The sequence below is a fragment of the Malassezia globosa genome, assembly GCF_000181695.2.
Source record: "Malassezia globosa CBS 7966 chromosome Unknown mgl_sf_9.1, whole genome shotgun sequence".
NCBI lineage: Eukaryota > Fungi > Basidiomycota > Malasseziomycetes > Malasseziales > Malasseziaceae > Malassezia > Malassezia globosa.
The window spans coordinates 287,282-314,006 of record NW_001849862.1 but is presented as its reverse complement, the minus strand read 5'-3'; the positions used below and the strand labels follow the sequence as shown (position 1 = coordinate 314,006).

The 26,725-nt window shown below is 54.4% G+C and overlaps 12 protein-coding genes across 12 annotated transcripts; 6 read left to right on the top strand and 6 right to left on the bottom strand.

The window, feature by feature from the left end:
• Positions 1 to 474: 474 nt before the first annotated feature.
• MGL_3486 (uncharacterized protein) lies at positions 475 to 1,236 on the bottom strand (the record flags this gene model as incomplete). The annotated part of the gene is made up of 1 exon (XM_001729399.1): positions 475 to 1,236. The coding sequence occupies one exon, from the start codon at positions 1,234 to 1,236 to the stop codon at positions 475 to 477; it is 762 nt and encodes a 253-aa protein (XP_001729451.1).
• A 595-nt stretch (positions 1,237 to 1,831) lies between these two features.
• On the top strand, positions 1,832 to 3,001 carry MGL_3485 (uncharacterized protein; the record flags this gene model as incomplete). Its single annotated transcript, XM_001729398.1, has 1 exon — positions 1,832 to 3,001. One exon carries the CDS (start codon positions 1,832 to 1,834, stop codon positions 2,999 to 3,001), a length of 1,170 nt encoding a protein of 389 aa, XP_001729450.1.
• A 298-nt stretch (positions 3,002 to 3,299) lies between these two features.
• Positions 3,300 to 5,768, bottom strand: MGL_3484 (uncharacterized protein; the record flags this gene model as incomplete). The annotated part of the gene is made up of 1 exon (XM_001729397.1): positions 3,300 to 5,768. The coding sequence occupies one exon, from the start codon at positions 5,766 to 5,768 to the stop codon at positions 3,300 to 3,302; it is 2,469 nt and encodes an 822-aa protein (XP_001729449.1).
• A 383-nt stretch (positions 5,769 to 6,151) lies between these two features.
• Positions 6,152 to 7,717, top strand: MGL_3483 (uncharacterized protein; the record flags this gene model as incomplete). The annotated part of the gene is made up of 1 exon (XM_001729396.1): positions 6,152 to 7,717. The coding sequence occupies one exon, from the start codon at positions 6,152 to 6,154 to the stop codon at positions 7,715 to 7,717; it is 1,566 nt and encodes a 521-aa protein (XP_001729448.1).
• A 94-nt stretch (positions 7,718 to 7,811) lies between these two features.
• On the bottom strand, positions 7,812 to 8,868 carry MGL_3482 (uncharacterized protein; the record flags this gene model as incomplete). The annotated part of the gene is made up of 2 exons (XM_001729395.1): positions 7,812 to 7,841; positions 7,909 to 8,868. 2 exons carry the CDS (start codon positions 8,866 to 8,868, stop codon positions 7,812 to 7,814), a joined length of 990 nt encoding a protein of 329 aa, XP_001729447.1.
• A 349-nt stretch (positions 8,869 to 9,217) lies between these two features.
• On the top strand, positions 9,218 to 9,885 carry MGL_3481 (uncharacterized protein; the record flags this gene model as incomplete). The annotated part of the gene is made up of 2 exons (XM_001729394.1): positions 9,218 to 9,784; positions 9,844 to 9,885. 2 exons carry the CDS (start codon positions 9,218 to 9,220, stop codon positions 9,883 to 9,885), a joined length of 609 nt encoding a protein of 202 aa, XP_001729446.1.
• A 449-nt stretch (positions 9,886 to 10,334) lies between these two features.
• MGL_3480 (uncharacterized protein) lies at positions 10,335 to 14,033 on the top strand (the record flags this gene model as incomplete). Its single annotated transcript, XM_001729393.1, has 1 exon — positions 10,335 to 14,033. The coding sequence occupies one exon, from the start codon at positions 10,335 to 10,337 to the stop codon at positions 14,031 to 14,033; it is 3,699 nt and encodes a 1,232-aa protein (XP_001729445.1).
• Positions 14,034 to 14,143: 110 nt separating this feature from the next.
• Positions 14,144 to 15,928, bottom strand: MGL_3479 (uncharacterized protein; the record flags this gene model as incomplete). The annotated part of the gene is made up of 1 exon (XM_001729392.1): positions 14,144 to 15,928. The coding sequence occupies one exon, from the start codon at positions 15,926 to 15,928 to the stop codon at positions 14,144 to 14,146; it is 1,785 nt and encodes a 594-aa protein (XP_001729444.1).
• Positions 15,929 to 16,523: 595 nt separating this feature from the next.
• MGL_3478 (uncharacterized protein) lies at positions 16,524 to 18,486 on the top strand (the record flags this gene model as incomplete). The annotated part of the gene is made up of 2 exons (XM_001729391.1): positions 16,524 to 16,724; positions 16,756 to 18,486. 2 exons carry the CDS (start codon positions 16,524 to 16,526, stop codon positions 18,484 to 18,486), a joined length of 1,932 nt encoding a protein of 643 aa, XP_001729443.1.
• A 101-nt stretch (positions 18,487 to 18,587) lies between these two features.
• Positions 18,588 to 20,057, bottom strand: MGL_3477 (uncharacterized protein; the record flags this gene model as incomplete). The annotated part of the gene is made up of 1 exon (XM_001729390.1): positions 18,588 to 20,057. One exon carries the CDS (start codon positions 20,055 to 20,057, stop codon positions 18,588 to 18,590), a length of 1,470 nt encoding a protein of 489 aa, XP_001729442.1.
• A 176-nt stretch (positions 20,058 to 20,233) lies between these two features.
• Positions 20,234 to 21,559, top strand: MGL_3476 (uncharacterized protein; the record flags this gene model as incomplete). The annotated part of the gene is made up of 3 exons (XM_001729389.1): positions 20,234 to 20,854; positions 20,943 to 21,504; positions 21,555 to 21,559. 3 exons carry the CDS (start codon positions 20,234 to 20,236, stop codon positions 21,557 to 21,559), a joined length of 1,188 nt encoding a protein of 395 aa, XP_001729441.1.
• Positions 21,560 to 21,633: 74 nt separating this feature from the next.
• Positions 21,634 to 26,697, bottom strand: MGL_3475 (uncharacterized protein; the record flags this gene model as incomplete). Its single annotated transcript, XM_001729388.1, has 1 exon — positions 21,634 to 26,697. The coding sequence occupies one exon, from the start codon at positions 26,695 to 26,697 to the stop codon at positions 21,634 to 21,636; it is 5,064 nt and encodes a 1,687-aa protein (XP_001729440.1).
• Between the last annotated feature and the right edge of the window lie 28 nt (positions 26,698 to 26,725).

Genomic DNA, 26,725 nt, shown 5'->3' with positions numbered 1-26,725 from the left:
CCTACGTAAGTTCACTGGCCTGGTGAGTGTAAGTTTTCTGTTTCATGCGAATTGTGGGCCAACATCCGCAGACGCGCACGTATCATCGCTCCACACGCAAATACACGTACCTGCTGGTATAGACTGTCAACCACATGGGACATTTGCTTGAGAGTGCCAAGAGCCATCTCGTAGGTCTCATCATCGTCTGCCTCTTCAAACACAACTAAGCATCCTGCGCCTTGATCCAGAATGCCTTTAAATTCTTTGTCAAGGATCATTTGACTTAGTCTGAAAAAAAAGCGTCAGTGTCTGCAGTACTACTTGGAGGCGGATCCACGTACTTCTGCTCAATTTCTCGTACAGGCTGATGAACAAGTGAGGCAATATGTTGTAGTTCAATGCGCGAGTATGGTTCAATAACGCGAAGAATATTTTGTTCCAGTAACTTATCGTACAAAGTCGACAGGTGATTCCGAACAATTGGGTCACTTGCTAGTTCTGTTTTGAAAGCGTCAGTAATTCAATTTCAACGATAACTGAGCACATACCATCTTTGTACTGTTGTAGAGCTTTTTCAAACTTTGTAAGAGAACGATCGCTTTGTGCGTCTGCGACCGCTTTCATGACTTCCATCTCCCGATGTCCCGCATATTTGCTAGCGACCTTGCCCTCGAGGATCGAGTGCACTTCTTCAGGTTGTGTCAGCATGATTTTACACAGCAGCATGTATTTGAGCGCAGGTAATGTGCGAGGGTCATCCATTGAGTCGAATCCTTCCAGTGTCTCGTAAAAGTACGATGCGGCTGTATGAAAGTCCTTATCCTCGGCATGTAAGATACCGCTTTGCATGTCGAGCTGGGCTTGCATTAATGGGGGACAGTAAATCGAGTTCGCTGCGGTGCGCCCAGCCGTCAGCGCCGCCTTGGCTTTCGGGAAGTTGGAAATGGCATGGTTCACCTTAGATTCGAGCAGGTGGACCTCAGTAAGGATCATTTTGTCATCGAGCGTCTTGAGTTCTTTCAGCAGCTGAGCAATAAGCGGCAGAGCCTCGCGATATGCCCTTGCTTCATAGTACTGTGCAATTAGCTTGGTCTCAAGGTTCTGCTTCAAAAAAATGCGCTTTTCTTGTCTCGCCCACTCTGCGTTTTCCTTCGTCACTCGAATCTGCACCTCACGACTATTTGGAATGTCATTAAAGTAGTCAATGAGTATGCGCACTAATTTTGCAGTTTTGGCTTTAGCAATCGATGCCATGAACTGCCGTGAGTCAATCACCGTGCGAGCAAGACCTTCTGCATCTCTTTGGTCACGGTGGAGCTGTCCAAGTCGCAAAAGCGCTTGCTCCTGCTCGGACAAAAGTGCTTCATCGTCTGGTGCTGCAAGCACATGTCAGTCTCGTGACTCATACAAACACCACACAAACACCGATGGCATGCGTAGATTCGTACGTACTAGCTTTTTGGTGCAAGATAGTCACAAGTATGTTTTTCGCCTCATCAATGCGACCAGCTTCGATTTCTCGATTCGCATCGGTAACAGAGCTGATCGCTCTGTGTGCTGACGCCATTTTGTTGAATGAATGTGCGTCCAAGTCGAGAGCAAGTCTGGCGGTGGTCTAACTCGCAAGCCGCTGCCGCTTGACTGTCTTGTTCCAACGACGCGCGGCCTCTGACGCCTTTTGGTGGGCCTTTTGCTTAGTCATCATTCGGCCGTGCAGCCGTAGGGCCACGCGTCCTCGCGTTGCGTCAGACAGTGTGTCGATGACTTGTGGGTGCGGCTAGCATCAACCTTTGTTATCGTAGTCGACGTTGCCACTTGTGGCTGCTTCAGCGCTGCATTGTACATCACCATGGAAGACGATTCCATTACACCTATCCCTAATCCTGTTGTGCAGCAACAGGTATTTCTTTTGCAACGTGATGGCTCTTCAGAAAGTACGCAAAGACAAGCGCTCGAGAAACTCTTGCATAATATCGACCAGGATGAAATGGCTCCGTATTTAACGTTCTTGCTGAGTGACGCGCGCATAGCCGCACATTTACCACAGAATGAAGATCGTTTGCAGGAGTTACGCGCGAAAAATGAAAATGAACTTGCGCGATTGGAAGCCTTGCAGAAACAAGCAGAAGATAGCGAGGGCGACGTGGAATTGCATACCGTGTTGAAGCAGCGCGCCATGTATCTGGCGCGAATTGGAGACAAAGATGGTGCACTCCCTGCTATTGATGAAGCTTTCGCAAAGGCCACCGGAACAGGATCCAGAATTGACCTGACCCTGCTCAAGATCCGCCTAGGCCTCTTCTATGGCGACACAGACCTCACACAAGCTAGCATGACCATTGCTGCGTCTTTAATCGAAGAGGGTGGTGACTGGGATCGCCGAAATCGACTGACCGCATACCGCGGCGTTTATGCAGCATCCATTCGTGATTTTGAGACTGCTTCCAAGCTATGCACAGAAGCACTTAGCACGTTTACCGCTACAGAACTGATCGAGTATCTTGAATTTGTCCTTTTGACGATTCTTACAAGTATGGTGTCACGTTCACGCCGTGAACTGAAGAAACTCATGGAGTCACCTGAGGTCCTACAGGCGATTGATGATTTGCCATTTATGCGTGAATACACATCAGCACTCTACAACAGTGAGTATGCCCTATTCTTCCGCACACTTGCCGAAATCGAACAAAGGTACCTGCTTCCCTCGCGTGTGTTATCGCGCCACACGCAGTACTATGTTCGAGAGATGCGGATTATTTCGTTCTCGCAACTTCTCGAGAGTTATCGGAGCGTTGCACTCGATAGCATGGCCGCTGCCTTTGGTGTTTCGTCTGACTATATGGACCAAGAACTCTCACGCTTTATTTCCGCGGGTCGCTTGCCAGCTGTGATTGACAAAGTTGATGGTATAATTGAAAATCGCCGGCCCGACCAGAAAAATGCTCAGTATGGCCGCATCATCAAGGAGGGGGATGTACTCCTCAACTCACTCCAAAAGCTCTCTCGAACAGCGTTGTAACATGGAATAGACTACATAGATGTTTATGCCCATTCCAGCCTATGTATGTAATGGCATCTTTGAATAATTACAGCTCCTTGTACAGCGTCGCGAGTCGAATCTGCGGCTTCGCTCGTCTGGACAAAAAAATCAACAAAAGCTAGTACAAGGTGGTAAGCACAACTTAGCCACTGGTCCGTGGATGTGTTCACGAATCTAAAGCAAAGATAGATTGTTACGTTTTCATTCATGTCGTTGCGTCATCTTTACAAGAAGCGATGGATGTCGGTTCTCAATTAAACCTGGCCAAAACAGCGCTCTATTTATGAAATGCTTCGTTCAGTGCGTTAAACATGCCTGCTGCTAGCATCCGCTGCTCAACGCTGGTCTTTGCTGAGGAAAGCTTGTCGGGATGCAGACGCGCGATGGCTTTCGTATACGCACGCTTTACCTGCGCATCAGTGATGAGCTGGTGCAGATCAATCTTCTTCCAATCAAGTGCTTCCCAGATCAGACCATACTTGGGGTCATCCATCGATGCCAGCAAAGCACGAACATTATTTTCTTTTCCTTTTGTCCATGCTTGGATTCGAGCATCCACTGAGTCTTTATGTGCGATACGTTGCGCATCTTCTTGATCTTGCGCTTGCCGAATCGCTCGCATGCGTGCCATACCATCTGAGTCTGTAGCCAGGGAAGACCGACTCGGTGCTTGCGCACGGCCATGTGTGGACAGCGAAAAACGTGCAATGCTAGGCTTTGTTGGATTTAGCATTCGCTCACAGCGAGCAATGCCATCCACTGCAGCTCGACGATGAATGTCGCCGCTTTTGACGCCGCTTCCTTCGGCACGTTCGTAACGCGCCAGTTTGTCCCAGTCCTGCTTGGCAAGCGCGTATTTCTCCACCGCTTCATACGCACGCGCTCTCTGAGATACACTTTTTGCATACGCTTCGCGCAAAATGAGAGATGCATGCGAAGCAGGTAACGCATCCTGGCTAGGGCGGTAGATGCCACCTTGCATAGTCGGAAGAACAATCAAATTAATGGAGGCGGTGCAATCCGCGCTTGCCCCGGCACTGTTACCATTTTTCAAGCGCACGTTCGCGCGGTTGTTCAAAAGAGGAATACGCCACAACGATGTGTGGGGAAGAAGGTCCAGTGCCTTTGTGTATTGCTCTTCCGCATCTGCATAAGCACCGCGAAGAAAGTGCATATTTCCCTGATCTTTGTGATGAGTAGCGCGGTTAACGAGAGTGGTATCCTCCGGCGCAATCGTTCGCTCATGGCGGCAGTTTTGAAGGGCAGGTGATGCTGTAGAAGAAGGGGCTGAAGAGCTTGCACGCGCAGCAGGCTCATCATACTTCGTCGATCGTCCCGCTGCTGCCGGAGGTGTTGGACGGGATGATGCAGTATCGCATTCATCGCCAAGCAGCAACACGTCATTCGACTCAACAGATGCGGGTTGGGTGGGGATGTCTGCTTTGGCTTTGCACTCTGTCGCCGTTGCTCGGGGTGCCGCGCTGGAAGACGAGACGTTTGCTGAGGGTGATTCGGCCGGCGCTGGCGCAGTACTCATCCAACGAGGCGTGGCGTCGTAATCGACAGGGCGTTGAGAAGACGACCTGCCGCCCCAACGACGTAATGCATGCCGGCGTAAACCAGACGCAACTGACATCGCCGTTACGTCTTGACCATCGCCACGAGCCTCATCCATAGCCTTACGTGCCTGAGCCTTTGCGGAGTCCCACCACGCGTTTGCATTTTTCAGCATGGACGTGCCTAGAGTGCTTGCTTGTGAATACAGCTGATCTGCCTGTTGTTGGAAAGACTTGGTTGCCGGATCGAATGGGTTCGAGAAGGATGGCCGAGCTGGGGTTGGACGGCCAGTGCGTGTCTCTGCTGGTGCCATGCGTGAAGTCCGACGGCGTTCGTCGCCATCTTCTTTCATGGATTTTGAAGATATGAATTCAAATGTAGGAGGTGGCGGTTGGGACGCAATCAGAGCGTCAGCTGCCTGCTGAACGTCTTGTCCTGACGATGTCTGCGCAAGAGCCTCGCGCGCTTCCACAGGGCCGAAGCCCATCTCGACCAATTGGCCAACAATGTGGGGCGGCGGTGATCTTGAAGGGCTTGGAGCCATATGACCTGTAGGTTGTTTGGTTGGGCTGGAAGAGGACGTTGTTAACGGTCGTTCTTCTGGGCAAGTGGACGATTCCTTAGCTGGTTGGCTTTGAACAGGCTTTAAAAGATCACCCAACAGATCGGCGCCATCATTAGGGGCAGTCGGTAAGGGCGTAGGAGGAGAGGGACGAGTGCGGAAATCAGCGAGGAGATCGTCCTCGGTGGGATATTTTGAGGATGGCGCAGCTGAGGGCGAAATCGACTGCATTGAACGCATAAACATGGCTGACTTGGAATGCAGCCTCTCACCAGCAGTGGATGCCGACATGCTTTCGAAAGCATCCAAGCCCCATATGTCCTGCGATTTCTGTTCCTTCACATGCGAGTTAGCCTGCGGCACTGACGGCGTTGTTTTCCTCTGTTCCTTCTGTGCTTGACCAAATGATGGGAGGAGAGATGCAAACGCATCCATACTTTCATTCTTAGAAGCCGTTGGTGCCCGATTTGCAGACACAGAGGCAGACTGGCGCTTCGACGACGCATCTTGGTGTGACGAGGATGGCATAGAGCGAAGCAATGCGTCGAAATTATAGCTAGAAGATGCCGTGTTGTTTTTCTGCTGCTCAGGTTTGTCACTCCATTCTAGCTCGACTAGATCATCCATGACGATGCTCGTGCGCAATCTAGCCTAGATGGCCTAGATACTAGCTTGAATCAATGACGTTCACGGCGCACCGGATGGATGTCCTGGTGTGAAACGAACGCGTCGTCATGTTGAAGTAGCATCACGTGCTGCGCTGGAGATCTCCGCATGTCGGCCCTTGACACCTGAACCAACCTGTGGCACAGACAAAACGCGGTGTTGCTGGGTCCAGGCAACCTCCAACCTCCACGATCACAGACCACAATCACATCAAGACCCTAGAAGGTGGAAGTAAGAGAGAAAGAGTGAGGGATCTTTGTGAATAAGAGCGTGTGTTTGTGTGTTGTGTGTGTGTGTGTGTGTGTGACCTTCGATTTGATTTTTCTTAACACTATCCTTCAACCATGTTCCGCACACCGAATCCGTTTGAGGAGCTCGTCAACAAGGCGACAGATGAGAATCTAACGACCGAAAACTGGGACCTAAACCTGGCACTATGTGACAGACTTGCATCGAATGATGAGAGTGATGCACGAAAGTGCTTGGCGGCGATACAAAAGCGCATTTCGAATCGAAATGCAAACGTTCAATTGTACGCCATCACGCTTACAGACACATTGTCGAAGAATTGTGGTGATGCCGTGCACCACGAGATAGCATCGCGAGCATTTATGCAGACTCTTAGCAAAGTGGTGCAAGATCCAAATACGCACAAGCTCGTCAAGCAGCGAATTCTGCGCACGCTCATGTCATGGCGTGATGAATTTAGCAAAGATGACACTCTTGGCCTCGTCGCTGAAACTGTGCACGAGTTGCGTGAAGAGTACTATGACCTGGATGAAGAGCCTTCTCCCAGAACACAGGCACACCAATCAGAGGAAGATGAGCTTCAGCGTGTGTTAGCATTGTCTTTACATGATCAAGGTGGTCGTGGAACGAATGCGAATCATAGCTCGTCGTCAGGGTCGGGGCCATCGACGAGTTTTGTACCGCAGCGTGCTGTTTCCCCGCCTCTACCTACAGCAACAACAGATCGTTCGTCGACCTCGCGATTTAGTATGCCAAATCCGTATGACATCGACGCGGCGCAGGATTCTGCATCTGTTGACCAGGGCGAATCGTCTGTGATGCCTGTTGCCCAGACGACTACGACTCAATCAGCTGCTTCGTCAGGGCCTTACGCCACAATAGCGCGACGGACGGCGTCGGCACGGCCTGCATTTGTGCGAGCTTTGTACGACTTTGAGCCTGATGAGCCTGGTGAGCTCGCATTTCGACGTGGCGATGTCGTGCGTGTGTTGGACAGCGTTTATGAGCAATGGTGGCGTGGTGAGCTTCGGCATCAAGTGGGCATTTTCCCTGTCAACTACGTGGAGGCTATGCCTGACACGACGCCTGACATGATCCATCAAGAGCAGGAGCTGGAGCGTCTGGTTTTTACGAATGCATCTGACATACATGTGCTTCATGCGCGTCTTCAGCAACTGCGTCCCACCGATAACTTTGTGGATGATGATGAGCTGCAGGACCTTTACCAACGGTCGCTTGCACTTCGACCAAAAATCATCCGCTTAATGGAGACTTATCACACCAAGGTGCAGGAGCTCCGATCTTTAAACGACAAGTTCGTTCGTGCACGATCGATGCTAGACGACCTAATCCAGCAGCACGTCTCTACACCGATATCCGCAGAGCCCAGCAAACAAGACACTGCGGCAGCACTGGCAACGGCAGCACCAGCGGCCTCAGGATCCGTATCCAATGTGGTGCCTCAAGAAGACGAGAAACGACGTCTCTTTGAGCGTGCACGAGCCGAGGTCGAGGCGTACCAGCGCGAGCAGCAAGCACACAGTGCACTGGAGACCGCCTCACCAGGAGCTGCTGGAGCAGCAGGGCTAGGTGCCGGAGGGCGATCTGATGTGATGCATCATGCAAATGAGCTGGATGGCCTGTTGTTCGGGCCACCCTAGTACATGCCGGTGAGACGCTCGACGAGGCGCGGAATGGATCGCAGAACAGGAGATTTTGCCCACGCCCAGATGTATGCGTCAAGCTGTTCCTCTGTTATGCATGCCATCCATGCCATTGAAGCATCTGTGTTAGCTAGATCATGAGCTCGCTCGATGATCCGCGAACCAGCTATGAGAGCTGCCGCACGAACGCAGTATGCGTCGCGGCGCTCGAGTGTGGGGCCGGGCACGTTATTGTTGTCGCCTTGTGGCGCTGGATGCCATGATGCTAACACATGTTCGTGATGGAAGCGGAGGATGCCAAGATAGCTCAGGATGGTGGGAATAACATTATCAACGAACATGGGGAGAGGCTCACAAAGACCATGGCGCCAACGCCGTGCAAGTGCCAGCAAAGGCACGGGTAGATCAGCCACGCTGTCTTCATCGACATCCATAAGTATATTGTAAAGAGCATGCACAAAGAACAACGCCTTCTTCCACAGACAAACGCGAACCCCGTCGATGTTGATGGCGTCGTCAAACGCAGGGATCCGTGCGAGTTGCGAAGCCATATACGCTTCGACGTGCTCCTGCTCAAGCGCTTGCTCGCAAATATCGAGCACATACGACGCAAGATCCTGGTATCCATGCTCACGAAGGAAGGCTGCCGTCTCTGTGCACATCTGAGCCGCCAGCTGGAGGGGCTCCTGCAATGGCCCACCAACTGTGCCCACGGTGATGAATGGTATCGTGGGATGCGGTGTCTCCGTGTGCGTAGGAACACCGAGTGCCTGTGCGAGGGAAGCAACCGTCACAGTTTCCAAAGCGTGAGCATCCAGTGGTGTGTGACCTTCCTCGTCGTGTGTTGTCAAATACATAGCCAGCACGATTCGTCGTACACAGTCGTATGCGCCATGCCCCGTGACACGATGAAAGTCGACTCGGTAGCCGGAGAATGCATTGAGCATAGACAAAACGGCTATAAAATTAAGCTTATGATGAAACGAAGCGAAGCGAAGGGGAAATCGTAGTCCATGCTGCAGTTTGAGCGCATCAAATTCGTCAGCACGAAGGCCGCGAAGGAACGCATCGACTTGATCCGCGTCGATAGATATGTGCGCTTGGTCCGCTATGCGAGCACACTGCTCACGCACATGCTTGAGAGACATAGCCGTCGCGACGAACAGCGTCACAGGATAGTCTTGATGGCTCGGTTGTGCCACAGGCTACGTTACCAACGAGCGCCTCGCTTGCCCCCTCCACCCCCCCCCCACATCGTCGAAGGCGATCCACAGAGGCAGACCTGTTCATGGAGGTGTGTACACTTGTTTGGATCCGAACTTGGCGGCCATGCATACACACAGACAGGCGCGCGTGCGAGTGCGAGTGTTCACCAACTTGGGTGTGGAGAGGTGAGAATATGGACTTTCGGCCGACATCGTAAATGCACTCACTCGCACACATAGTAGAATGCGTCGTCGTCGGCGACAACAGAGACATTCTTCTAGCTCTCGCACAATGGCGCTTCGCACGACCCTTGCCCAACTTCAGGCGCAGCCGCAAGGCACACCCTCTGCACTCATGCGTGGGCTTACTAGATGGAAGCAGAGTGTGCGTGCGCGAGCTGCAGATATCTCAACACGACCAGGAGAGGCGCCTATGGCTGATGTGGCACGAAAGACATTCCGACACTGGCGAAACGAAGAGACAGGACATTGGCAACCACCCAAGTACTCACAGCGTCGGCAGGCGCAACTCGTGCGTGCTGCCTACAAAATGGGCACAGAGGACTCGGTCGTATCGAGTCCAAAGTTTGCGCGGTATGCGCAACGGATGGAAAGCATGCCCACGCACGAAGTGCTTGTGGGCTGGCCCACGGTCACTTGGCCGACGTTGTCTGCCGAAGAAGATGCAAACGAGGCACGTCGCATTGCACGGACATATGAAGCACATGGGCCGTATGCGGGTCGTTCGGCCGCACGCATGTTTAAAGGCAAAAAGGGCGAGCGAGAATCATATCAACGGCGACAGCGTGTACAAGAGATTATGCGCACTATGGATGATACCATCGCCGAATGGCGCAAGGTATGTGAACGGGACACAGTAGGCTTTGTGATCCATTTGCTCACACTATACAGGAAAAGGCAGACGCGCGTGCCAAGGAGAAGCCCCTTTCGCCTTTGTAGAATAAGAAATGCACACCGTAGACACTCAACATCGCACTATGTGTGTGTGTGTGTGTGTGAAAGTCCAATACAGACACGTGAACGAAAATACATATAATAATAAGAAACAGCGTTCAACAAGATGCTGTGTCCTGTAGCGTGCAGCGGATGCAGGCGCATTATACCCGCGGCATTTTTGGTGGTTGGATCACCGCTGGCCATATACAACCAGGACTCCTTCCAACACATGACATGACAGCGCTCCCTGCGACAATATGAAATCACCTACATGTGATCCACATGTTTCTCGCTAGACGAATTTTCGTCCATTTCGCGAGCTCGCGCGCACGCGCGGCCGATACAAGTGGAGGTTCTCACCCGTGTCGCCGCCTCTTCCTCTTACTCCCCCACGTCCGTTCGTTCTTGGCCGTGGTCTTGTGCGTGTGTGTGTGTGCTCGCGTGTTGGTCTCATGACGGAATGGACGCAACAAGCACACGTGTTTGCAGATCATGCAGTATCAGGTGTGCTGGGAGCTGTAACATCCTTGCACTTTGATCCATTTGCTGAGCTCTTGTGGGCTGGTAGTGAGTCTGGCCAGCTGTCGTCCCACACCAATACACTTCCTACTCTACCGCGCTATACATCATTGGCTGCTCATGGCACACCAACGCACCGACAAAGTGTGCGTGGGATTCTCAGCGACGATAAATACGTGATGAGTGTAAGTGAGCGTAGCGTGTGTGCATCACAACGAAACGGCCTCAATCGATGGATGCTTGACCTTGCGAAGGAGGCGCCCGGTTTCTTGCTTGCCGGTGTTTGTGCGTCACCCCAGAGCTCATCTTCTGATATTATCGTTGGTGGCGCAACGACGAGTGCCGCGCCAGCGTCTCCTGAACCTAACCCGGGTGACGCGCTTCTAGCAGTTCACGCAAATTCAGGACGCATCGTTCGTCGCGCACCTTCCAATGCAGCAGTCACACAGGTACGAAAGGGTCAGAAGTATGTGTGTGTAGGCACGGAACATGGCACGATTCAACTCCACGATCCACGCTCTCTGCGTTCAGAGCACAAGCTCTCTGCACATCATGGCGGTCTTATCGATATTCAGACAGATGGACACATGATCTACAGTATTGGATGGACACTCCGGCAGGGCCGGCGAGTGGCAGAGCCATTCATCAAGGCCCATGATCTGCGTTCCATGCACACACTTGTGCCGATCCCACTGACCGTGCCTGGTGGGCCGGCGCACCTTGCAGTGCATCCCAAGAAATCGTCCATTCTCGCCGTCGCGACGCCTCAATCACATTTCCAGCTTGTCGACATCCAGCAGCCGGGACTGGGCCAGTTCTACACACTCGGGTCATCTGCTTACATCACTGCGTTGACGTTTTCATCCTCTGCCGATGCTCTGGCATTTGGTGAGTCAGATGGCACCGTTCGGCTGTGGACAAGCAACCATACACATCCGCATCCGCCAGCAAGTGTGCGCTTCAATGCGTATACGACGGCGCCCGTCACGGGGCCTGACTATGCGCCGCCGCCACCGGTCATTGAATGGTCCGATGACACGCCACTCTCGTGCATTGGCATGCCGCATTACACAACGCCATTGCTCTCTCGTATCGAATACGATTCACTATGGACAGATGCAAGTCCGCTCTTTACCATGCACAAGCATGTGAACGAGCACGCACTCGAACATGCACGACATGTCCAGGGCGTGACGTTTGCGCGCGTGCCACTTCATTTGCGGGGCACACGCAATCGACTTGTGCCAAGTGACCACGTGCTTTCGCGCTTCGATCGGCATGGGAAACTGACACCTGCAGCACGCACTCAAATGATGCAAGGGAGACGCAGTGGATTAGCGCGTCGCGTCGACGTGCCAATGGCAGGGTTGTTCTCCGATTTGTCAACGGTTGCTGCACCAGAGCCGCCCCATTCTGACGGCAGCAGCCAACTTGATGTGCAGAGTGATGCGCGAAGCGGACGTCACCTGCGAACCCCAGGCAGCGACCACGCCGATAGTATGCCACATGATTTCAGATATCTGACCATTCAGTACAGCCGCTTTGGCGTCGAAGACTTTGATTTCGCTTCCTACAATCAAACTCCGTACTCAGGCCTGGAAACAAATATCAGCGCAGCGTATGCCAATTCATATTTCCAAGCACTGCATTATACCAAGCCTTTCCGAGCCTTTGCGAAACGCCACATCATGATGCCGTGCACGGCTGATGACTGCTTGTTGTGTGAAGCCGGATTTTTGTTCCGCATGTTGGAGGATGCTCGTGGCACGAACTGCCAGGCATCAAATGTCCTTCGCGTGCTGACACGCACGCCGCAAGTGGCTGTTCTCGGCTTGCTCGACGACCAAGTGGCCAATATGTCGTACGCACACATGGTCCAGACGCTGAATGGCTTCTTCCTCGATCAAGCGTCGCAGCGTGCGTTGAGAACAGGCGCCTCCATGTCCCTGTCTTCTACCATGTTCACGCTATGTGCGAATCCATGTGCGTGGTCCATGATGACGTACAGCACATGCGGTGAGTGTGGCCACACCACCGTTCACCCACATCTGTCTCATGTCGTGGACCTATTGTACCCACCAGGGAGACCTTCCCGGCTGCACAATAGTGGCGGTGGTACCGGCACCGGCACCGGCACCAGCACCAGCCCCAGCACCAGCACCATCGGCGGTATGAATATAGGTGGTATTCCTAGTACCACAACATATCCTGCGTCCGGTCACGCGTCAACAGTGGCTCCTGGAGGTACGCACGACTTTGCATCCCTAGTAAGCGCTTCGATCCTCCGTGAGACTCTGTCCAAAACCCCATGCCGTCAGTGTCGCTCGCCCTTCTCGCACCATCGGTCTTGGCGTGCAATGGCATCAACAGATGCGCTCCCATCTGTATTGTGTATCAATGCAAGCGCACTGCATGCCGAACAGCTCACGCATTGGGCCGAACCGACTCGCAGCGGACGCACTTTCGTGCCCCCGCGACTCGTGATGTATGTTGACAAAATGGGGCTTGTTCATGTACAGAGCGAGTGGGAAGATGAGCTACTCGAGAGTCGTTCACAAGACGACAAAGAGGCGCTTCGCTCCCATGCTGCTTGTTACATGTTGCGTGCGATGGTGATCCAGGCTCAAGGTCGCTTTGATGCCCCTCATCTGTGTACGCTTGTGCGTTCACCAAATGATGATGAGCCGAACGCTTGGTACCTATTCAACGATTTTCTCGTGCGCCCGATCGACGCAGAAGACGCTCTTCGTTTTGGCGAGACATGGAAGGTGCCGGCCATACTTATGTGGGAACGCACCGATGCAGCAGCTCAATCCCATGCAGCGCATCTTGCTGAGCTCGGAAGTCATCTGCAGCTGGATACCTCGCTGCTCTTGCACGACGTGCACATGTCGCAGCACCGCGATGCGTCGCTCTGTCGACACCGTGTGTTGGACAAGACGGAGCTGCCCCAACCGGGGACCCTCGTTGCGATCGATGCAGAGTTTGTGGCGCTCGCGCACGAAGAGCTCGATGTGTTTTCCGATGGGACACGCACACTGCTGCAGCCCAGTCGCCTTGCACTGGCACGTGTGTCCGTGCTGCGTGGCGAAGGACCTCGGCAAGGCGAGCCGTTCTTGGACGATCACATCCACACGACGGAACGTGTTGTCGACTACCTCACACAATTTTCAGGCATCCATGCAGATGATCTTGATCCTGCCCGCACACGCAAAACACTTGTGTCGCACAAGACAGCGTACAAGAAACTGCGAATGCTGACGGATCTCGGCTGCCGCTTCATTGGACACGGACTCGCGAAAGACTTTCGCATCATTAACATCTATGTGCCGCCGCATCAGGTGATTGATACGGTACAGCTCTATCACTCTGCGGCACATCCACGCAACCTGTCACTGCGTTTCCTGTCGTGGTTCTTGCTTAAACGGGATATCCAGCAGGGGCTTAAGATCCGCACGGAGTCGGCAGAGCAGAGTCACGAGGGACACGACTCCATTGAGGATGCACTGGCTGCATTGCAGCTGTATCAGAAGTACGAGGAGTTTGTGCGCGATGGTCGCTTAGAGGACATGCTCGAGGACTTGTATGAGATTGGACCTCGCGTCAACTGGCGGCCACCAGAAAAAACATAGCTGTGCAGGCTCGTATACCCCATAGAGCTCGGCGATCGATGATGATTCATCATTGGAAACACGATGAGGTGTCGAACGAGGCACAGGCCCCCATGACATTAGCTCCAGCATTAGTCGGCACCGCCCCGTCGTCGTCTTCGTCCTTCGGTCGGCATGTCGTCTGGATGCAGGTCCGCTTCAGCCTGCAAGTCAGCGAGCTCATCACCAGCCACGTGCAGATCCGAGTCGTCATCGGACGAGTCGCCACTATCATCGTCACCGCCATGGTCATGGTTCGCCTCGCTCTCTTCATCCTTCTCGTGCCCCTCGTCAAAGATGCGGTCATGTGCATCAGGCGACTTGCCTCCCTCACCATCCGTGTCGTGCTCATGCGGCACGCCGTCATCGTCTTCATGATCATCGTTCGCACCTTGACCCTCGGCCTCCTGCTGGGTAGCTTCCTCTGGCTCGTCTTCATACTCGACGCCCTCCATGTCCAGCCGGTCAACTCCCTCACGCACAAGTAAGCGCCCGGCCATTTCGCGCTCGGTCAATGAACGATGCCCAACAACGAGCCGATGCCAGAAGCCTTCATACGGCACAAGCAGACGCTGCTCGGCCTTGCGTGTTCGACGAATCCGAAGCCCATATCGCATATCAATCGGGTGGTAGTACGCAACTTGGCGGTCCTGACTCGCAGGCGACACCACTTGTTCTTGTCGGGTGCGTTCCTGCGCAGACTGCGGCGGCACGGTCGATGAAACGTCGTCCGTTGCATCGCGAGATCCTGGCTCGGCATGCGGCTTGCTATCATCATGACCGCCGGGATGAGACTCAGGTTCGCCATCGCCGTCGCCAAATAGATCGTCAGACTCGCCCTTCGTCGATGCGGCTGCTACCTGTGCAGAGATAGATGCATCGACTTGGATGGACGCAAGCTCGGGAGCTGGATCCGGCCGGTGGTCATCCAAGACCACAGCAAGCCAATGATCCGTGCTGGCAGGCTGATCAATCGGCTCCAAATCACGCACATGCCGGAAACCTGTTCCATAGACATTTGCATCGGCCGCAGTGGACGCCGAGGCGTCGCCCTCGAGCCATGGCACGCGGGGAAAGACGCCAAGACGACGACGTTTCTTGAAACGAGCAGCTGCCACGTCCTCACGTGCTTGTTGTGTGGACGAGTCGATGTCATCTGCCTCTGGCTCGGCGTCTTCTCCATACTGAGGCAGCGTGTCAGCACATGTCAGGTACATTGACACGCGCTGCTGCCCCGTCAGCGGATCGGTCACGGGCCTCAGTATCGCTGCATCAAGGCGCGGATCGGCGCGATCCTGCGCCACACGTCCCAAGGCACTAGCAAAGCGCACAACTTGGAAACTCGTGGCCCACGTCTCTGGGTCAGGCAACAGCTCGTACGCTGATGTCGCACGCACATGAGGCTTGCTGGGATGCACCAGCGACTCAATAGGCGTGTTGGCTGCAACAAATCCTTGCTCGATTCGCGCCATCTGCTCAGCGCGCACTGACGATGAGGACGAGTTGGAATGGCGCGCAGCGCCTTCCTCCCCGACGCCATGTCCCTCGTCCACTTCATGCTCAGGTCTAGAATCCGATCGTTGTTTTCGTTGTTGTTCAGCCCCCAAGTACTCTGTCCGTCGAAGCCATGTCACGCTCGCAGCTTGTGCTTGCGCGGCCTGAAGCCCTTGCGACGACATCGCAGACGGAACAGGTATGTCATCCTGTGCCATGTCTTCCATTTCATTCGATTGCGATCCCGCCAAATCTGTGAGCAGAAAAGCATCGTCTTCATCTAGCTTTTCGTCAACGATGGACGTTGATTCTTCCTCCTTCTCAATAGGGTGTGTGCTATCACCAAGCCACAAGTACTCGAGACGCGCAAGATCCATCGGCATACCAGCCTCTGCATCTACAGTCACGGGCAGCTGCAGTGTGTCTGACAGGCGCTGCAAATACATAGGCGATACGTAGTTAGCCTCTGGTGCGGGAATCTGTACAAGCTTGGGTGGGTAGGGCAGTTCAGGCAGGGGGTTCGGATACCGAACACGCTCAATCAAATCACTACAGCGTTAGCGTCAGATCATATGTGCCACCAACATACCGCTTTTTCCGCGACGCCATTTTGTGTAGGGGGAAAGGAAGGAAAGAAAGAGGGATGAAAGAATGGAGCTACCACGCGTCGATGCGGTCTCTCCCGGCGGGCAGCCCCTACTAGAGGAACGGCCAGATGCAATCAAGACGTGGAGCGGCTCAGATCACCTGCCTGGTCGTTGCGGCGTGTCAGGGAGGGACTAGGGAGGGGGGACGATGAGATGTCACGTGATACTGAATCTGCCTCCATCGCTCAAACACGCCACCTGGCCCGATGAACGACGATTACGACGGCGTCGGCGGCGTCGGCGGCGACAGCAGCAACGGCAGCGGTGGCGACACGTACGACCAGCGCGACACACTACAGCACCCCTAGGATCTGGCCCCACGCCTTGGCTTATGACAACGGGTGAGCATGTTCACGTGCGTGCATACCTGCATGCATTGTTCGGTCGGCACTGCGACAAGGCGACATACCAAGAAGCGGAAAACGCTCTGCTCGCGCAGCTAGAAGAATCGCGCGATGCCGACGATGAAGCATGCACGGCCTTGCACGATATTTTACGTGTGCAGGTTGACCGTGTTCTTCATCAGCGTATGGTGCGTGCAATCATTTTCTGACACAGTGTAGTCTGACTCAGAACTCGATGCAGCTGCCCTCGCTCTCATGCTCCGTCACCGCGACGATACCCTAGCACAGTCTACACCAGTGTCGCAGGTGCTATCGTGTTCTACACCATCGTCCCCATGTTCTTCGTCGCTTTATACCCCCGCGTCGACAGCGGCGACAAGCACGGCCACGGCGGCAACGCCTCAGATCCATGCACATGTGCCTGAATTTCGCCCACGAGGCGCCCTTCCGGTAGCATATGCTGTGCCTTCGTCTTCAGCTGCCACAGCACATCCTGTCGTGACTACCACGGACGCAGTCGTCGCGCCTGAACTCCATGACGATGATGATGACGAGTTTTCTCCATTTGCCCGCAGCGGTAATGGCGATGCTACGAGTAATATGATGATGTATGGCCCATCAGCTGCTGATATCTATGCGGGCGTCGCTGCGGCAGATGCAGGCTTGCATCCACTGGACTCGCCCCCCGACATAAGCACGTTGTCGCTCCAGGTTGAGGCGAGCGCACCAATGCTGACGCCACTTGAGGTATTTTGCAGCGTCTTTCTTGCGCATAATCAAGGCCTCTTTATCAACGAAGCTGATCCTGCGGTCCGGCTTGAGCAGACGTCGCGCCTGATCCAGCATGCGTTGGAGTGCAGTCACTACGATGTGAGCGCAGCTCTGCAAGTAGTCAAAGAGGCGCATGAGGCGGGACGGGATCTCATGGCCATGGAGCCGCCAACCTCCTCAGGAATCGACGACACAACGACGCGTGTGTGTCGCTTCTTCCTTGCAGGCGAGTGTCGCCGGAGTGACTGCCGCTTCTCACACGATCTCAACAAGGCACTGTGCCGCTTCTGGCTCCGTGGCCAGTGCTTGAATGATCCATGCTACTTCCTCCATGACTATGACGCATTGTCCATGCTTGCTCAGAGCCTCGTCATTGCACCAACCCCGCCCGCGCCCTTCCAGGACTTGGAGCAGGAGCAGGAGGGCGCGTGGATCGAGCGACCGAAACTCGATGCGTCACAAACGCCGTGGGCTGTCGCTGCGAAACATGCACCGACCAAGTCGACAACGTCGGCTATTTCAACTGCCGTGGCGCCCACTTTCTCCAGCACCAAGCAGGCAAGAGCGGCCACGGCCCCGCGACCTGTACAGAGTCACCGCATCCCGCTACGACCGCCTTCGCTTCTGCCGACCTTGTCGACGGGTAGTGCTTTGGCCATCGATACCGGCAAGATCCGTGCGGCACAACCCAAGAACCAAGATGCCTGGAAAACCACGCTGGCCGTGTTGCATGCGCGTCATGAGCGCTTGCGCGAGCGGCTCCAGGTCGGTGCTGGCGGCGATGCCGGCGGTTGGGGCGCAAGCGCACAAGCGAGCCAGGAACGAGGTGCTCGCGGCCTGCGTGGCCGATGGATAGGCTCTGCGTTGGGTCTCTGCTTGGGTGTGGCAAAGCCGCAGGTCGCTGGCTCGTCCCTCTCGATGGACGAGCGGACTGAGGCTGTGTTGGACCTGCATGGTTTGCACGTTAGCGAGGCTCTGGATACATGCGAGCAGTTTCTTCTCGCGCTAGAGTCCGAGGGATTCCGAGGTCTCGCCTATGTGTGTGTGGGAGCAGGCAAGCATAGCGTGCGCTCGCGAGGCAAGCTAGCAGGAAGTATACGGGACTTTTTGATCGAGTGGGAATATCCCTACGCCGACTATGATGGCATTCTAGCCTGCGATCCATGTACACATAAATGAATGAGTAGATAGACTGATAGACAGGCTAGTAAGCTGGTGTGCCACAAGTGTTCTCTTTCTCGTTCTCTCTCTCTCTCTCTTTCTCTTTCTCTCTTGCCCTTCTACATGAATGCAGTTTGTCCCCGGCGAGCAAGCTCAATGATCTTCCAGCCACCGGTCACCTCGTTTTCCAACTCTGCCTCCAAACGAGTCAGGACCATCGCGTATCGGCACTGGATCGCTTGCTCAACGCTGCCATCGATGATCTCGCGCGTCTTGGGATCCGTAAAGTACATGAGCTCCTGTGTCTGGAAACTGATGACAAGCACAGGCATCGGACCAGTCTCGAGGATCTTGCCCTGCACAATCTCAATATTGGACAAATCGAGGATTCGGCCATCGGCGATGTAGCCACGCTGCAAGTATGGATCGAGCGTAGCCATCAGCACGTTGTACGTGGCCTCACCACACCATTGGCGCAGCAAGTGCCGCTGCGCTGTGTGGTACGCGTCCAGCACTTCCGGAACCACGTATTCACGCAGATCAATCGTGAAGCCTGAGAGTGTGAACGAGGGATCCAGCTGCTTGATGGCCCGCACGACCTGCGCTGTTTCATTCTCCTCGAACCATGAAGCGACGCGATTCGTCACACCACGCAGTCGTTCAATAAATGGATGTTCCGAGTCCTGGTACTGCTCGTGCCAATCATGCAAACGACGCATGATGGGGCTTTCCTGTGCAAACCTGCTCCATCGCGATCCTTGGGCTGACTCAGGCGCCAAAACAAGGTCGCCTCCCGCCTCAGTATTCTCGCTGACACGATTTAGACGCACTGCATATCCGCCCAATTGTTTCTGTGGCTGTGCGCTGGCTGACGATGACGGTGACGGCGAGGACGATGAAGTACCTTCGCTACCCAGCCCAGCATCATCGGCTGTCTCACGACCGGCCGCTTCTCCTGCAGCGGCTGCGGCAGCAACAATGGGATCCACAGGCTCAGCGTCCACATCATGCACAGGCGGACGGCGGCCAATCTTGCGCAACCGAGTCTCTCGCTTTAAGCGCCGTGCATCAGCAGCACTGGTTCCGTGCGCGATACGGATATCAATCGCAGAACTGCCGTCGTCAAACGCCTCGTTGATCGTCTCCGCAAACGCCTTGTACACCTCCGTATTGCGCACAGGCGCCGTGGAGTCTTCGATTTGCTGGCGCAGCCGACTTGACATGGCCGATAGCGAGCGCATCAATTCACTTTCCTCCATCTGACGGAGCGTCGTGCCGATGGCCGAGCTGACTTGCCCCCCACTCTTGCGCAACTGCTCAGCGGCAGCTTGCAGACGGGGGTTGTGCTTGATAGACGACACAATGCGTGCTCGTTCGTACGCTTCGCGCGCTTTGCGCATGGTCTCGGTATCCTGGAACTTGGCTGATTCGCCCTGCAGCTGCTTGATATTGTCCTGGAACTCGCGCGATTTTGTCAGTTCCTGACGCAGCGTCTCGACGAATACTTGGAACGGCGAACGCGGCATATCAGCACGCCGCGCAGTCGTATGCAGCGTCCGTACGAGCGAATTTCGCGCCATTGTTGACATGCTGGACCTCGCAGCGAGTGACATACACCACCAGCCTTAGACACAAGCGTATGTAATTTGTTCCTTCTTCTCTGAACGTCAGGCGCCACCACTCGCCACTTTATGCACACCTAGCCCATGGAACACGAACGACTCTCCACCAACCAACGAGGGCCCTCTTCTTCATATCACGTGGCATGCACGTGCATCCATCCAGCCGCTCCCTCCCTTTCTACTGCTGGCCAGCAATTGACTTGCCTGCTGTTCTTGCTTGCCCCTACCTCCACACAATCGGCAGACGCGCGCACGGCCAAAGGGCCCATGCGCCGCCGCCGTTGGTGTGCAAGTGGGTGGGTGGGTGGCGCTTTGAGGGAACCCCCAAGGAACGATACTTTTATCCTGGTCCGTGTGCTCAAAGGGCGTACGTTCCCACAGATTCTCATCACGATTCATCTGCCATCCAGATTGAAACGACTATGTCGTTGCTTTCACGCTTCAGTCAGGCGTTCCGGCGCTCTCTTCTAGGATGGCAAAGTGAGGCAGCACGCATCATGCGCATGGAAGTGTCAGCCACTGAAAACGCAACGCAGTCGCAGCTCTTCTACAAAATAAACAACTCTGCTGATCTCTCACAGATAGCGACTGGATCTGACTCCGATATTGGTGGACTCTCTCGCTGCCACATGTCCCTTGAACATGACGACCCTGGGCAGGAAAAGACGCCTGCTTCCTTTGGCCGTTTCTATGGCACTCTCAGCTCACAGATCCCGCGTGGATCCGCCTTGGAACGCAGTGGATACGCCGCATTTCGAAACAAGGTAGGTTGGCTCGGCTTCGCTGCCGTTTTACTCGTTTCTCGCTCTCTTTCTCTCTCTCTCTCTCTCTCTCTCTCTCTCTAACATACAGTCACGACCTACATTGTTCAGTACGGAAACATGGGACACATCATTCCACCCGTATCTTGCTCTCCTCGTACGCAATCGCACAGCAGCAGTGAAAGGAACAGGGCCATCGATTTCTCCCTCACATTCTAGGACGCACTCTCTGCGCTCAGCGTTGCACGCTAGTGATCCAACAGGTCCAGCGATCCCGCGCGCTATCGATGCTTTGGGTCTCACACATGCTGGCATGACAGGCCATGCATCAAATCTACCGTTGTTCTTTGTCAACATTCAGACGGATGGACCCGTTACAACAGATTTGTACCAGCACCGACTTTTCCTCGATGACAGCCAGGGAAATGCTTGGCAGACGATCACTATCCCGTTTGACTCGTTCGTGCTAACTAATACGGGCGTTGTTGCAGAAGATCAGATATCGATGATGCGCGAGAAGATCCTCACCGTCGGCATATCCGCTCTAATTGAGCCGCCTCTCTTGCCGGATAGCCAGGATGTAGTAGAAGAAGAGCCTGCATCCCCTGCGACACAGGGTCCCAGTGCACTTCGACGCACTTCTTCCCCTCCTGGTTCGCATGGCACGTCTGTCCGTGGAAGCAAACGCGATATCACCGTACAGTTTGATCTAGACATTGCAGGCATTTGGGCTGTGGCTTCCCCAGTTGATGCTACTAACCTTCTATAGATTCTCTTCCTTGTCACGATGCGGTAGGTCGCCATTGTTCCATATCCGCATACTCCTCGTCATTGTGAACGTCCGGCGTCTGCTGGAGACTCGCAAGCAAAGCCTTCTGACTGATGCCCTTCGTTTTGCTTTTAGCCTTCTGCGCCGACACAGAGGCCTGGCCAATGGCAGGCTCAGCTGCTGTCGGTCCAAATAAGTCGAGAATGCGGTCTGTGTCCATGTTCTCCATCGACTTGTTTTGCTGCGTCACAACTGAGTTGGCAATGTTCATCTTAAACTGCTGCAAACCCATAATGTTCGCTTCGAGTGTGTCGCGCGTGATGAGTCGGTACACGTTCACGACTTTCTTCTGGCCCAGACGGTGCGCACGATCCATGGCTTGCAAGTCTTTCATGGGATTCCAATCATGCTCGACGAAAATCACAGTGTCAGCGCCGGTCAGCGTCAAACCCAAACCACCGACAGACGTCGTAAGTAGCAAGATATCAATACTGGGGTCCGCATTAAACGACTGAACAATGCCATGCCGACGATCACTGCTCACACTGCCATCCAGTCGCAGGTATGTCACACTGGGCATCAACGCACGGAACAAGTCGCGCTCAATCACATCGAGCATCTGCTTCATTTGACAGAAAATAAGCACACGATGCTGCGAAACGGATGCGCCAGTATCAGCGCCGATCAATGCGGCATCGTTGTTCTGCGACTCGACGCCAATGCCACAATCCAGAAGCAGCTGCCGCAGTGCTTGGAGCTTCGGTGCATGTGTTAAACCTGCGAGGGTACCGCGACTTGCATTGACCTGATCAAGCAGTTTCTTTTGCGCTGGTACCGCAGGGTCTAGTACCAGTGACGGATGATTCGCAAGCTTGCGTAAGTACTGGAGTTTCTGGAACACGTGCTGCTGAGGCACCTTGTCGTCGTCGTCATCATCATCGCCGCCACCGTTACCGACGTCGTCATCTCCGTTGTCCTTCTTTCCTTTCCTTGCCGTCTCCACGAGGGCATCTTCCACAGATTCTCGGTCCTTAGACTTGATAAACTCGTCATAAAGCTTCTTTTGCACATCACTCAGCTCGCACTCCACGTCTTGGATGATTTTCGGTGGCAAATCATTCAATACGTCTTCCTTCAAACGCCGTAAAAGGAAAGGCACAATCTGCTTATGCAGCGCTTCCAGCGCAAGCGTCGCTGCTTCTTTGTCCGAAGCACTAGGCTTGCCTGAGCGACACGCCAGCACAGGCCGCGCAAAGCGCTCATGGAACGACTGGTCCGAGCCCAAGAAGCCCGGCATCAAAAAGTCAAATAAGCTCCACAACTCTAGCACGTTGTTTTGGATCGGGGTTCCAGACAGAATCAGCCTGTGCTGCGCCTGGATTTGCTTGACAGATCGTGTCGTCTTAGTCTTCGGACTGCAGATAACATGGCCTTCATCAAGAATACAATAGAACCATGAGCGCGGTGCGAGATCTTGTACATCATTCCGCACCACATCGTACGACATGACGACGACATCAACTTTGTCGATCTGCGACTTGAGCCGAGCTCGGTCGCTGGGGTGGCCCGCATACAACAAAGGAGTGAGATTGGGCGAAAACTGTCGGATCTCGTGCACCCAGTGACCCGTAAGCGTTGGTGGGCAAATAATAAGCGATGGTACAGGACGTGCATCTGCCGCTTGTGTCTGAGACCAACGCTGACTTCGCTCATGGTGCTTGCAGGACAAGAGTGTGATTGACTGCAATGTTTTTCCTAGCCCCATGTCATCGCACAAGATGCCATGCAGTTGGTACCGAGCAAGAAATGCCATCCAGCTTACGCCATCTTGCTGATAAGGCCGCAGCTGGACCTTCATTTCCACGGGCACTTTGTAGGGTTCAACTTTGGAGCCGTCAAGGAGCTGCGATAGGAATGCTTTCTCCTCCTCCCGTCGAGCAAGAAGAGCCGCGGAGAAGTTCGGTGGGTCTGGTAGACCATGAATCAATGGCACAAGCTTCACAAGCTCAGCAAATGTGTTCGTTGCGAGCAATCGCACGGATTCATCACTATCATTCATACGGCCCAGCACTGGGACAACAAGGAATAGGACATACGGCAAAAGCCGTTCATCTTGCACACGCACCGTACGAGAGATCACCTCCATGGCCCCCTGTCGATGCAGTAGTGTGGCATCTCCGAGCATCGGCACAATCCTTTCAACAAGGACATGCATTGCCTCGTCAGTGATGCACTTCGTCAGCACGCTGAAGCAGCACGCGCCGGCACTGCGAAGCACCATGTGTTCGTTCTGTGTTATACGCACGAGCGCATCAAGTAGACGCACGAGAGAACCGTGCAGCTCTGCATGCACGTGTGGCGCAATACACGCTACCACAGTGCAAGCGTCCAGGATTGCCTGGCCGACTGAGTCGTCCATTGGCGCATCACCCGGGGTAGAAGTCTCGTCCACACTCATGGCGTGGATCAGCGGCTCTGCCGAGCATGTAGAGAGAATCGGCACGCGATCCCAAAGCTGCGGGCCAAACTCGTCGCATATGTGATGCAAAGCAAATTCTGCACCACGGCGGATGAGACGGCCTGGCGACATGGTTGTGTTGTCATCAGGCATGCCAGGTCCCTGTCCTGCAGGTTTTGCATCCAAATCAAGCAGAGCGCCAATGCCTTCGCGTGTCTGACGCGTCTCGGCAAATAGGGGTGTAGTGGCCGTGTCTTGGCACACGAAGGCGCAAAGATTTTTGATAATCTTCGAGCTGGGATTCGCGCTCGCCTGTGGCATCGTGCACAGGCGAATGAGCCGCGCTATGGAAGCGGCAGCGCGTATCTGCAGATCAGCGATTTCTTCGTACTTGATACTGTTCATCAAGCTTCGGATAAGTGGGTTCAACTTCGGTGGCAAGATGCCCCATGCGACCACAGCGCCCGCTACCGCCGCGAGCACAAGCACGTCCTGTGTCTCCTTGGTCAACTCATACTGCTCCCTAACACGCTGGATCTTGCATACTTGTTCCTGTGCCGTCGAACACTCAGGTGCCAACGCAGCAGCCTCGATCATAGACTGCGCATGTGTCACTGACCACGGTTCCGGCAGACTCGGCAAGCGCTCGCGCGGAATCTGCGCATCACGCACAAGCGCCTGGATGAGCATGTGACACTCATGCTGCATGCGCTGTAGCAGAATCTGCATCTCATTGTACATGGATGGCATCGATGCATCCAATAGATGCAGTAGGCACGAATGCAAAGATGCCACTGGGCTATCAGGCACAGCAAGGAGAGCCGCCGGATCTGCAACACATTCAGCCCAGCGCTGCGCCACAACCGCTGCGAGTGCTTTTTGTAATGCCGAGGTGGACAACAGAGCATCGTGGAGCAGTGCGCATGACTCCTTCAGCATTGCTGATGGGATGTGGGCGAGGACTTCGCCAAGAGCAGAAGCAGCACCTATGCGACCACGTAAAACAGTGTCCATACCGACCAACGTCAAATCCTGCGCAAGAATACCTCGATCAATGTTGTGTTCAGTGCGTGCGAGTGGCGGCACGTAAAAGAGTGAGGTATCCATCGGTGTGCCGATAGGTGTCATGACCAAACAAAAGAGTGTCGGAAGGTGAGGCGCCACAAACTCAGCAATGCGCGGACCAAGCACCTGGAGCGTATGTGTCCAAACGCGCGTTGTTGCGTCACGAATGGATGACCGTTCCTCGACGAGCATGTTCTGAAACAGCAGACGAATAAAAGCATCGTTGACCCAGTCGTGCGGCAAAGATTCACACTGAAGCAATGCAAGCATCGCATGCAGCATCGATAGACGGACATTCGTGATGGTGTGGCGGAAGAAGCGGAAGAGCGTCGTGACTTGCCGCGATAGCGACACCGAATCGAGAATGCTCAGAACTTGTGCATGCCCAACGAGTGCAGATAGTAGATCCATCGCACTCGCAGCACTGCTCGATAAGTCGTCTCGCTTGTCGCCAATACATGAAAAGAGTTGATCGACCAGATCTGGCACGCGCTGCAGCTGATACGTGACGATGTTATGCGTGATGGGAAGCAGCATCGCTGCAGCAACGGCGCGCACGTCATCGTCATCGTCATGTAGGCCGAGTTGCGCCACATCGAGTACATCCGACAGCATATCGTCTTCGACACCCAGCACATCTACACGCATCATGACTTCGTACTTAATGCCAAGCAGGCCGGCATGTCGAACTTCCCAAATATACGGCCGTTGCCCGGCTTTCCCTACAATCCCAGCTGCACGCACGGAGTCCTGACGCACCATCTCTAGCAAGACGTGATGCGTTGAGCGCACGAGCTCACTCGTCATGTGAGGAAGAAGCTGTGCGAGGGTTTGTGACGCAGTCTCACGCACAGGCGCAACGACATGGTCAAATACAAAGTCACCCAGGCGATCAAGGGCAAATACACAGAGCAAACGCACGGCAAGATCTTCACACCATTGGGCATGGCAGTTGTCATTCTCGCTTTTCGACACACCCATCACCCGCCCACCGCCACTGCCTTGTGTGCGGAAAAGTTCACGCAGGCCAAGCGCTGCGCCATGGCGCGCTTCCCATGTAGGACTGAAGAGTTCTACACTTAAGAGCTCGGCCAGCGCCCGAAAGGGCCACTCGCCTCGGCGCACCTGGAGCGACATCGCAGCAGCTGCTGTGTGTGCCACCGTTTGGTCCACAGGTACATCGATTTTTGTGCGCTTCTCCGGCTCCATACGCGCAGAAGGCGTGCGCGCTTGTGACTTGGCTTCGAGCTTGCGCTTGCGCTTGAGCTGATTCCGCTCGCGTGCACTGAGTACACGGTTTGGCTCCGGTTCTGGCTCTGGCTCTGGTTCTGGCTCTGGCTTCACGGTAGCTGATGACGGTCGTCGATGAGCCTGCTCGGACTTGACTGTATCAGCATCAAAACCAGGGTCGCTCTTGAGCTTGGTGCCTAGTTCAGCATCCATGTCGATGCCCACGTCGATATCATCGGCACCAAATCCAAGACCCAGCTTCCCAAGTACATCTTTCTTAGCATGTTGCAGACGTTCGCGGCTCAATAGCTCAGTGTACATCATATTCACGGCCAGCCGACGCTAGTAGCTT